Source organism: Carcharodon carcharias, chromosome 5 (assembly GCF_017639515.1).
Source record: "Carcharodon carcharias isolate sCarCar2 chromosome 5, sCarCar2.pri, whole genome shotgun sequence".
In the NCBI taxonomy this organism is placed as follows: domain Eukaryota; kingdom Metazoa; phylum Chordata; class Chondrichthyes; order Lamniformes; family Lamnidae; genus Carcharodon; species Carcharodon carcharias.
The window spans coordinates 109,059,200-109,071,960 of NC_054471.1; the positions used below are offsets into that span (position 1 = coordinate 109,059,200).

Genomic DNA, 12,761 nt, shown 5'->3' on the forward strand with positions numbered 1-12,761 from the left:
CTGTTGAGAGTCTTCTTGTCCATTTGAACACTGAGATCTGCAACAATGATGGCAGAAGGCTAAGCCTGCATAGCAGCAAACTGAGCTGGCATGGCACCAAGAATGGATCTCATGACTTCAGCCTGAGCTTGCATGGCTTCCCCCTGTGCTGCAGGGGGCACTGATCAGTGGTCACCAGACACTCTATCAAAGCTGGCTCTACTCGTGTAATCATGAATTGGACACCACTTCCATGGTGGAAAAAATAAACTCCAAGCTCTGCGTGATGCTCTCTGCCATACTGGAGCCGGAATCTTCCATGTTCCTTGACAATGACAGAAGGCCATCTGACAGGCCTGGCAATGCACCAAGCACCCTTCTTCTATAGGCTATCCCAATGAAATCCTCATTTGAGACCCTGTAGTAGGACCCGTCAGCAACTGCTGGGGAGCTGGCATACAAGTTACCCTTTCCCCCTGGCCTGGCTGCAGACCACTTGTGCCTGGTTACTCACCATGCGAAAATCCTGACACCAGTCTAACCTATCAGGTAGACATAGTGCTAGTATCTGAGCTGGGATTGTGATATTAAGTGACAGTGCCTCTTCATAATTGTCATGGGGTTGATCTTCCTTTTCTTCCTTCCTACACTGAGGCTGTCTAATTGGAAGTTCTAAGATACTTGAAAGCATAGCAGAAGAGGAAGAGGTGAGGAGAATGGGGTGGGGAGGGAAGAAGGTTGATGGTCACAGCCTGCAGTTCTCACTTCATTCCACATCTCAGGATGAGAGTGAGGAGCAAGTTGAAATGGGCATAAGGCAGTCACTTGCCATCAGCTTGGTTGGACTCAGCAGCACTGATGCCATGGCTTGTTGATGCCAGTACCATGATTCTAAGGACCATCTCCTTGAGGAGATTCAGGGGATGGAGTGGTGCCTGCTCTCCTGCTTTTGAGTCTCAGTGATGTAATAGGCTACCTTCTCCTGCGAGAGGGGGCAGAATGTTGGTTCTTGTGCTGCACTTTGGATAATATTCCTGCCAAATCTAAATATGTGAGACAATGAGAGATGTGTGTGAAGCAGGCATAGCTGGAAGGTGTGTGTGGATGAAGCAGAGTATGTGAAAGTAAGGCATGAATTCTGAGTGTTAGTGAGTACTGCTGCATGAGAGATGGAATGTGGTGCACTGAGTAATTGCAGAGGTTGGTGGCGTGGTGCATATGTGATGTCATTTCAGGATACATTCACTAGCCTTGACCATTGTATCCAATATCATTATACCGCTTGCAGCACTGCTGCCAGGTCCTCAAAACTAAGCCAAGACATTCACTGCCTTTGTCAAGTGCTCCCACTCGCTTCAGAAGCTGCTATGTGAGGATCCCCTTGCTCCTCCCAGATACACGGCCTTTCTTCTGGACTCTTCTAGGTCACGAGTGCCTTCATTGTAGCGTCATTAAATCTTGAAGGCCTCTTGCTTGCCTGATGTGGCTATTGTCTTGACCTTCAATGTTTCAAAGTTCTTTCTTGTCAGCCTTCAGTTCAATTATGCAGCTTTCCTTTAAGAGGGGCAGACAGACTTTAAAAGCTGAAGGTTAGCTGGTACATGTACTAGCTTTGCACATTCTTTTGTACCCCCCCAACTGCATTACACAGCCAGCCAGTTAGCAGCATGACAGATGCTCAGCTTTGCACTTCAATCATGGTGACAAGGTGCCAGCAGGAACTTTATATGCTGACCACCTGCAATGGAACCAGCATGGACAGGCCATGAATCATGGTTGCTGCACCCGAAAGCCAGAGTGAGCCAACTTCAGCATTCAATGTCTTAAATGTTTTCTTTAAGGAGGGCAAAAATAATGGTCAACAGCAATATTTAATGTTTAAAATAACATATAGAAAATACTCAAGGGCTGATTTTAACTCTCCCATTCCTTATGAGAATGAGGTGTGCATAGGTTAAAATAGAGGCCGACTCTTGCCCTAAAGCTTTGACACAAGAATCACAGTAGGCAGTACTTTAACTCTCGGCTTTTAGGAGGCAGGTAGCCCTTTACCGCAGCCAAGCAAACACTTCATTAAAATGCAATGGTTGAGCCCTGATGACCTCAGACCACAATGCTATTTTAATTTTTATGCTGCAATGTCAGTGCATGCTGGTGGCCTCGCTAAGGAAGCAAAACAGGCCCAGAAGAGACAAAAGGTAAATGATTTAAATTTTTTCTTAAAAAAGATAGGCAAGGCAGGGTAGGAAGTCTTTCTTGCCCTGATTGCCTACTTCTTAATCAGATACCTGACTGCGGGGGAAGGTTTCTTTAGCAGCAGTCTCTAGATTCCTATCCTTGAGCCCTATGTATCACTGATGCTGTGTCCAGGCAGGAATTATTCCTAGGACCATGACAGACAAGGGATTCCATTTGGATAATCACTGACAATAACTTCAAATCATCACAAAGAAGCATAAACCTAACACCAAAATTTACGTGTAATCAACAAGAATAGAACTTTGGGATTGTTAGGAAAACAGCATAGCGCAGCTCTTTAAATATTGCATTCTATGCCTTCAGAATGCACATTAGAAAATGGGCCTTTTCCTCTTCTATTTGTGCCACACCACAAGCTACAGAATGAACTTGTAAACACTCACCTCTGACTGTGTATCCTTGATGTTAAAAGAACACTTAATTGATACCTAAGAAATGAATATAAATGCCAGTTAAATATGTAGATGGTGCAAGAAGTTTACATCAATTATAATCTAAAAAGCACACACCAGTAGTATTAATAAATAAGAAACAAGGGTACCAAATCTAAGTGAAAGTAATTTGCAAAGGAAATTTTAAGTTTATCTATGTAACTACGTAAGAGATATAACTTCAACAGTGAATATCACAAAGAAATGTCTCAATGTCAAGTTACAAAATTGTTGGTTGGGAAGGTTTCAGGCATGAATATAAGACTCAGGATCCTACTAAACCCCATTCTATGTACCACAGAGAAAACTACCAATGTGATTTAATGATAAATGTAACTACTAATAATGCTTTCTAGAAGGCATTAGGACAACACAAAAGTTTTTCTACTATCTTTTCTTTCACTATAATGGGATAACAATGTAATGAAAGTTACTGAACACAAGACAGTTAAGTATGGCAATATACAGGTGGAAGGGTGTTCCAAGAGCATGTTGTCCCATTGGAGAATTATGGAGGACAGCAAAAGGTAGATATGGGCACTGTGGGCTTCAAAACTCCTTATTTCAGAAGCATTGAATGAGCATTTATTTAAAAGGGCCACTCTCCTAAAAGTAAGTTTAATAGACCTTGTTTTGTTGCTTGGACAGAATAGAATTACATTAGTTGCATCAGTGTTACTTACATTCAATGTCATCATGATAAAAATCAACATCATTTTTCTGTCTCCTGTCCCCAAATGAAAGAAAGCTAAGCTTTTATGAAGGGTGGAGATAATGGCAAACATAAATGTGTACTTTACAATACTGCAGCAACAGTAAATGCATACTGGAGACGTTACACAAAAAACTGTATGCAGCAAATCAAACAGACAAATAACTTGCAATAAGAATTATTCAGAATTATGGTATAAGACCTCCATAAAACCACCCTTCAATTTGTCACCCACTATTTTATGACACTTTCCTAGTTTCAGGATTAACCATTTACTTTTCTTTGAATTATGCAGGGTTCTGAGACTACAATTTGTTTGCTAAATATGTTAAACTAGTTCACTAGTTAACACTAAGGTGGTTTTGGACAGAAGCACAAAATGGCCAATAGTGTATTAGCAATCCATTTTATTTCCCGACTTTTTTAAAAAGCAGGCATGGCGTAAAACAAACTGCTACTTCATTTTCACACATTTTGTGTTATCAAGGCCAATTTCACTCCCTAAATGGTTCTAAATTTTAGGCATAACAATATGCACATTAGTTTGTTCTTGAAGGGTGTGGCTTTCCATTTTATAATTATCTAATATATTTATTAAAAAACAATAAAGTATCCATATTTTATAATTTTTCCAAGAAAGAAATGTGTCTTAATTGTAATAACAATGTGTCATGGCTACGATCAGCCATCTATTTCTTGACTTGATTAACTAGAGATTCTTTTGTCACTTGGTAGTACAGAACTTGAATATTGCTGAAAAGAGATATGTTGACAAAGTTATTTCTCTTGCACTCATCAGGACAAACATAAGAATGCCAAATTTCAAAAGATCACAGCAATTTATACTACAGGAGAAAAGGGTGCTGATTGGTTGCCAAGTTAACTCTGCTTGGATGAGGCGTTGCCATGGCGCTGACGCCAAGAACGTAGGCCATATGTCCCAACTGTTGACTGACTGATCAAACTTGTTCCTTTGGTTTTGCATGATAAGCAGAGTACAGACCTGTACTCAATCAGTTCATGCTTTGAAAGCCCAAAACAAAATATCCATTGTTAGATGTGATTCTGTGATTAGGCAGCACTTGTTAAACAAACCTGAGTGCACCAATAGCTGCACTAACAATCAATTTAAGATAAATAGTCAAGCTCTTAACATGGCTCATTTACGCTTGCTAGAACTGACATACAGTCAGATACAAGGACCTGTTCTCTGCAAACAAAAGGGATCTGTTCCAGCCTTGCACCTTTTTTGAATTACTCAGGAGCTTGGAGAGCCTATATTTTCCAGCTGCTTCCTCCAAGGCAGCACCTCCGCCAATCAGAGTTGGCTTGATAGCCAATCAGCACTTTTTTCTCTTCAAGTATAAATCGGTCTGATCATTTGAAATGTGGCATTCTTGCATTTGTTTTGATGAGTGCAAGATGAAAAGCTTCAGCAACATCTCTCTTTTCAGCAAGATTCTTTTGTATTACTTTGAACAATATAGTTCACATCAGGTAAACCTAGCTAGTTAATAAATACTGTTGCTCATACTTAGTTTATATCCTTTTTAATATATATTCTTACTGCCTTATAACCTCAGAAATTTCCATAATAACTGACAAAAACAGATTGAGCTATAAAGTATATAAAAATTATTTAGGCTGTCAATCCAAAGATTTATTATTCAATTAAATGAGTACCTGTACCTTGTAACAGTTGTTAGAACACATACTGCAACTACACAGTTATAAATTATACGTACATAACAACACACAAAAGAGTGTTAGCATGCATTGCATGTGCTATTTCCTATGAGGCGTAATTCTATGATCTCGTGCCGCCAGCGGGGAATCACACCAAGAGCAAGCATAAGTTCGGGAATCAAGGCTATGCTATCCTAGACCCATATCCAATCCATGCTCCCTTCAAGCATGGTTTCTCCACTGGAAGTGCCGGATCGCAGATTTATTCCTGAGAATAAGGAATAAAGTAACAAAAATATATATACACGTATGAGAAATATTACATTCAATGTCTGTTAAAGATTGATACAGCACCCAACTGGTTACTACAGAAATACTAGGTGGCAGTAGAGTTACCTTTTGCAGTTTCTCACCTTCACTGACTTGGAATCTAGTAGGTGACTGGGAAGGTCAGCCTCTCCTTCATAGGGACATAAAGGGAGCACTGCACACCATGCAGGGCATAGAAAGAGGTATGGAAATTAAAAAGTAAGCTTCAGGTATTTACCACAAACGACTAAATATGTTGGAAAGAAGAGTCAAAATAAGGTTCAGTTACAAAGCTGCTGATCTCCATGCAGAATATACATTGAAAACTGGCATGCAATAGTATGTAATATGAGGCAGGCTATTAGTTAAGTCAGCAGAAGGAAGAGAAAGAACTGTTGTCAAACATAGCACACAACCTATCTTAACACAACAACAGCAATGATAAGTTCTGTTTTTCCAAAACTCCATTTGAACCCAAAGTGTTCAGTGTATCTTGATAAAAATTAATATTCTATATGGCTTTGCCTGAAATGTACTGTAATCATGTTCAATGACTTTATATGAGTGAATGATTCTTAAATGCCCTCTGAACAAGGGCAACTAGGGATGGGCAAAAAATGCTGGCCTAGCCAGTGACACCCACATCCCATGAGCAAATAAAGAAAATAAGTTAAGGGGATAGAGCATATGCAAATCATTATGGGAAGAGATGTTTTTAGATACTGGTTTTAGAACATCAAGTCAGCTGTTGCACCTTATTCCTCTTTATAAAATATGCGTAACTCTATTACTATAAAGATGTAGACTAAGAAAAGAATAATAGTGAATTCTACATTGCTACTTTTTTTGGTCTTCCCCATTTACTCATGATGTTTTCCTAAATTACCACTTCCCAAAATTCACACATGAATAATGAAACCTGGGAGTAAGTGCAATTATTCTTTTTTCCTCATTTAAATTCTACTAATCTGTTTTTATTCATTCATGGAGTGTGGACGTCGCAGGTTAGGCCAGCATTTATTGCCCATCCCTAACTGTCCTTGAGGAGGTGGTGGTGAGCTGCCTTCTTGAACCACTGCAGTCCACGTGGTATAGGTACATCTATAGTGCTGTTTGGGAGGGAGCTCTAGGGTTTTGGCCCAGTGACAGTGAAGGAGCTGTGATGTACTTCCAAGTCAGGATGATGAGTGGCTTGAAGGAGAACCTCCAGGTAATGATGTTCACATGTGTCTGCTGCCCTTGTCTTCTAGATGGTAGTGATTTTGGGTTTGGAAGGTGCTGTCTAAGGAGGCTTAGTGAGTTCTTGCAATGCATCATTTGGAGAAGGTATACACTGCTGCCACTGTGCATTGGTAGTGAATGTTTGTGGATGGGGTGCCAAGCAAGCGGGCTACTTTGTCCTGGATGGTGTCAAGCTTCTTGAATGCTGTTGGATCTGCATTCATCTAGGCAAGTGGAGGGTATTCCATCACATTCCTGACTTGTGCTTTGTAGATGGTGGATGGGCTTTGGGGAGTCAGGTGGTGTGTTACTCCCCACAGGATTCCTAGCCTCTGACCTGATCTCATTGCCACAGTATTTTCATGGCTAGTCCAGCTCGGCTCCTGGTAAATGCTAACCCCCAGGATAGTGGGAGATTCAGTGATATGGTAAAGCCATTGAATGACAAAGGCCAAGGATTAGATTCTCTCTTGTTGGAGATGGTCATTGCCTGGCACTTGAGCAGCATGAATGTTACTTGCCACTTATCAGCCCAAGCCTGGATATTGTCAAGGTCCTGCAGCATTTGGACATCAGTATTTGAGGAGTTGTGAATGGTGCTGAACATTGTGCAATCATCAGTGAACATCCCCACTTCTGATCTTATGATGGAAAAAAGGTCATTGATGAAGCTGCAGAAGATGGATGGGCCTAGGACACTACCCTGAGGAACTCCTGCAGTGATGTCCTGGAACTGAGATGATTGACCTCCAACAACCACAACTATCTTCCTTTGTGCTAGGTATGACTCCAACTAATGGAGAGTTTTCCCTGGATTCCCATTGGCTCCAGTTTTGCTAGTTTCCCTGATGCCACACTCGATCAAATGCTGCCTTTGACATCAAGGACAGTCATTCTCACCTCTGGAGTTCAGCCGTTTCGCCCATGTTTGAACCAAGGCTGTAATGAGGTCAGAGGCTGAGTGGTCCATGTGGAACCCAAAGTGAGCTTCAGAAAGCAGCTTATTGCTAAGCAAGTGCTGCTTGATAGCACTTTTGATGACTACTTACATCACTTTACTGATGATCGAGAGTAGACTCATGGGACAGTAATTGCCGGGTTGGACTTGTCCTGTTTTCTGTGTACATGACATATCTGGGCAAATTGCTACATTGCTGGGTGGATGCCCATATTGTAGCTGTATGGGCACAGCTTGACTAGGGGCGTGGCAAGTTCTAGAGCTCAAGTCTTCAGTACTACTGCCTGAATGTTGTCAGAACCCATAGCCGTTGTAGTATCCAGCTTCAGCTGTTTCTTGGTATCATATGGAATGAATCGAATTGGCTGAAGACTGGCATCTGTGATGCTGGGGACCTCCAGAAGAGGCTGAGATGGATCATCCACTCAGCACTTCTGTCTGAAGATTGTTGCAAATGTTTCAGCGTTATCTTTTGCACTGATGTGCTGGGCTCCTCCATCATTGAAGACGGGGGTTATTTGTGGAGCCTCCTCCTTCAGTGAATTATTTAATTGTCCACCACCATTCACGACTGGATGTGGCATGACCGCAGAGCTTAGATCTGATCCGTTGGTTGTGGAGTCGCTTAGTTCTGTCTATCACTTGCTGTTTATGCTGTTTGGAATGCAAGTAGTCCTGTGTTGTAGCTTCACCAGGTTGACACCTCATTTTTAGGTATGCCTGGTGCTGCTGTCAGTATGCCCTCCTGCACTCTTTATTGAGCCAGGTTTTATCCTTTGGTTTGGTGGTAATTGTAGAGTGAGGGATATGCCATATCATGAGGTTACAGATTGTGGTTGAGTACAATTCTGCTGCTGCTGATGGCCCACAGTGCCTCATGGATGTGCAGTCTTGAGTTGCTAGATCTGTTTGAAACTTGTCCCATTTAGCGCAGTGGTAGTGCCACACAATACAATGGAGGATATCCTCAATGTGAAGACGGAATTCATCTCCACAAGGATTGTGCGGTGGTCACTCCTACTGATACTGTCATGGACAGATGTATCTGCGGCAGGCAGGTTGGTGAGGATGAGGTCAAGTATGATTTTCCCTCTTGTTGGTTCCCTCACCACCTGCTGGAGACCCAATCTAGCAGCTAAATCCTTTAGGACTTGGCCAGCTTGGTCTGTACTGGTGTTACTGAACCATTCTTGATGAAGGGCATTGAAATACCCCACCCAGAGTACATTCTGCACCCTTGCCACTCTCAGTATTTCCTCCAAGCGGTGTTCAACCATGGAGGACTACCGATTCATCAGCTGAGGGGTGGCACATGGTAATCAGCAGGAGATTTCCTTGTCCATGTTTGACCTGATGCCGCGAGACTTCATCTGGTCCGGGTTTGATGCTGAGGACTCCCAGGGCAACTCCTCCCAACTGTGTACCACTGTGCCACCACCTCTGCTGGGTCTTGCCTGCTGATGGGACAGAACATGCCCAGGTATGGTGCTGGTGGTGTCTGGGACATTATCTCTAAGGTGGGAGTTCATGAGTATGACTAAGTCAGGGTATTGCTTGACTAGTTTGTGAGACAGCTCTCCCAATTTTGGAACAAGTCCCCACATGTTAGTAAGGAGGGCTTTGTAAGGTCAACAGGGCTGAGTTTGTTGTTGTTTCTGTTGCCTGGGTTGATGCCGGTTGATCTATCCGGTTTCATTGCCTTATTGGCTTTTTAGTGGGTTGATACAACCGAGTGGCTTGCTAATCACATATACGCCAGACGGTAGGGAGAGCAGATTTCCTTCCCTAAAGGACATTTGTGAACCAGGTGGGTTTTTATGACAATCGACGATGGTTTCATGGTCATCATTATACTTCTAATTCCAGATTTTTATTGAATTTAAATTCCACCATATGCTGTGGTGGGATTTGAACCCCAGTCCCCAGGATCTCTGGATTACTAGTTCAGTGACTATACCAATACTACCAGCTCCCCATGACATAATTTTCCTCTGGGTTCTGTTGAAAGTTATGTACCCAAACAGTTTCCATTTATACATGCATGTACTATGTATCTCTAACGTTTTCTGGTCTTCCCCATTTTACTCTCCATGATGTTTTCCTAAATTTCTGCTTCCCAAAACTCACATATATGAATAATAATACACCCAGGCATCTTCCATTTCCAGATGTTACTGATCACATATCACCAACATTTTCTGCTTCTGTTTTTTGATTTGAGCTATTTAATTTTCAGATTATTTTCCTTTGCCTCAGATATAGATTTACATTTTTCATTGGCCAATTACTGAGCTATTTCCATTCAACTTTCCGACAGTACATGTACACAAACTTAACTCCCACATCTTTTCATCACTTGTGCCTTCGATCCTGTCTGCACATATACAGTACAGATGCTTATCTTTCAGCTAGATGAAATCAAAAGTTTGTTCAGAATGTCAATAACAAGCTAGTGGTGAAATGTCTTGTTTCAATGTGCAAATCGATAGACCCCTTTCTATGTGGATTCTTTACCTGAACATGTCTTCTTCTTTTCCACTTAAAAATTTGATGGTCCTCCTTAATGGAAAAACTACTGAAATATCAAAACTACACCTAAAAAAGGCAGTTTAATGATAGCTAGAATTGGAATAAATGTAACTAACAGAAAGCAAGTGTACCAATATAGTACTCACATGGAAGATTATCCTGCTGCTTCCATCAAATTACACCACAAATGTCATTGGGTTTCTTTTGTTTTAAAAATCATTCAATTAATTTATCTACTTAAAAATGCAAATCTCACAAGTAGATTAAGTGACAGATAAAAAATATTCTAACAGCATTGCACTGGTAACCATTGTCAAAACACTATATGTGGAATACAGAATGTAATGGTTACCTCAGATGGATCAGTTTCTTTTTGGTCCATAACAGAACACCGTATTGCACACCAATCTTGTTTACTTGGAAAGGCATGGTCCTTTGTGTCCTTAACCTCTGCACATGTAACTTCTATGGCCTCATTCTCTTCATCTGCTTGAAACTCTTCCTTTTTAGAGGCACGATAACTCCCCTCTTTAAGCTGTAAACCTCTGACAAAGAGTTGACAGGCCTCTAAGTCTGCTTCCCACACTTTCTCAAGCAGCTGGCTTCCATAACTGAAACAAGAGCCAAGGAAAGTTACAGGTGTCCTGTAAAAGCTGCCATTTACATCACAAGTGATCTACTGTTGAAGTTCAGATGATATTGTTTAAACTGTTATTCAAAGTATATTCGTGTACATTTAATCAGTTTAAAAAATTAATACAATTGCATTTTTAAAAATCTACCATTAAGCCATTTTAAAATATTGCATCACAAAATGAAGTATCCAAATAACTGCAATTGGAAATGCTTATACCCTGGTATAAGGTTATAACAACTATTTTGACTTGCATCTAATTAAATCTCTCACAATCAAGACAAGGTGCTTCATATGAAATGCATCCCTATGAGTGCAGTTATGTAGGCAAAGAAGGTATCCATTTTCTATTCAACAATATCCTGCAATCAGCAATGAGCGAAATGACTAGATAATCTTAGTGTAAAAGTAATTTTGATGTGAAAGCAAATATGTGTTCCACTAACTTTCTTCAATGTGGTCTACAATTGTTTTATTTCATTTTAAACATTCTTAAAATGTTCTGTCTTAATTTGATGAATGCTTGTCACAAAATACCCTCTAGAGCTTCAATGGAATCAGACAAAACTTGCTGAGATTAGGAAATGTGTTAAAAATCAAGTTAATGCAAAACATTTCTAAGTTTACGGTTGTTACACGAAGAGCTGAGAGGTCCCATACTGGTTTTTTGCTATATAATGATATACCTCAAGATATAAAAAAATGTTCTGCTATTCAGTTAGTTTGCTTAGCTTAAATGATCCAGTAGTTTTGCACTGAATCATGCATTTTAAGAATGTTAATCAAATAACACATCAGTATTATTTGCATTTTTAAACACAAACATAAGAACTCCTCCAGCCTATTCCATCATTCAATGAGACCATGGCTGATCTGTGACCAAACTCCTGCCTTTGCCCCATATACCTTAATACCCTTTGGTTAACAAAAATCAATTAATCTCAGAATTAAAATTAATGACTGACATCAACTGCATTCCCAAACTTATTTCATCCTTTGCTTGTAGAAGTGTTACCCAACGTCACTCCTGAAAGGTCTGGCTCTAATCCCTGGTTAAAGAAACTATAATATGAAATAGTGATCTGTCATACACATTTTATTTGGCTAATGAAACATTTTTGTATTTCCTTTTTATATAATCAATGTGATATCTCCTATTGTAATCCAAATCCAGTATTTTCATATTATATTGTCACATCAAATGTTTACTGTGATTTGTGAGCAGACAGCCAACAGCACTAAATATAACTCCTGAAATATTTATAGTTCAGAGAAAAAAAACGCATGTTTTGACTTACATTTCAAAGTGGAGAAATAAATCATAGTAGAAACAGTTCAATGACAAGTTATATTTAAATGTGAGAAGTCAAATGTTTTGAAAAAGTCAATGTGCACGAAAACAAGGTATCAATTATCAGAAGTATTTTAAAAAGAGAAAAAGAGGCAGTCATTTCATGCTGTGTTTTTCCTCTCTTTGGGAAGAAACATACATGCAGCTTCCAATCTAGAAACTTCCTTCATCAAAAAACAATTAAACACGGATCTCCTCAAGCTGTCTTTATTTCCAGCAGTCAGAGAGACTTTTTATCCTTCAAAGGAGAGTTAATCATAAACAGAAATTGAGTTTAGCTGCAAAATAACACTGTGCAAAATATTCTGTTGCTAAGAGATACCACTTATTTTTTCCCCAGTCCAAGGATGCCGTACTAGAACATCTGAAACAGTGCATCATCTGAAATTGTCCTGATGAATGATCATCAACCTAAAACCTGAACTCTTGTTTCTCTCTCCAAAAGTATTGACTGACCTGAGTGTGTCCAGCATTTTCTGTTTTTATTTCAGATTTCCAGCATTCACAATATTTTGCTTTTACTTTCATATATCATCTCACTTCCTGTGAGCAATGAATTTCGTTCACGTGGGAATTTCTGGTTAAGTTTTTCTCAAGTTTAAATTTAGATTAAGAGTCAGATTTTGACATAGAAGTTTCAAACTGCAAAGTTAGTTAAGTAGCCTAGTTAATAGCGAGCAGCCTGGCAGGGG

At 40.1% G+C, this 12,761-nt stretch overlaps 1 protein-coding gene across 4 annotated transcripts in view; it reads right to left on the bottom strand.

Annotated features, from left to right (window-relative positions):
• The window catches only part of disc1 (DISC1 scaffold protein), a 192,315-nt gene that overhangs the window by 45,917 nt on the left and 133,637 nt on the right, over nucleotides 1-12,761 (bottom strand). For 3 of the 4 annotated variants that reach the window (XR_005943131.1, XM_041188757.1, XM_041188755.1), the window contains 2 exons: nucleotides 10,437-10,695; nucleotides 2,622-2,666 (listed from right to left, as the gene is read on the bottom strand). Coding sequence is in view for 3 of the 4 variants with exons in the window: in XM_041188757.1 (XP_041044691.1) it covers nucleotides 2,622-2,666; nucleotides 10,437-10,695 (304 nt within the window). In the remaining variant the exon portion in view is untranslated. The remainder of the gene's footprint in view (nucleotides 1-2,621; nucleotides 2,667-10,436; nucleotides 10,696-12,761) is intronic. The other variant, XM_041188756.1, reaches the window with a different exon arrangement.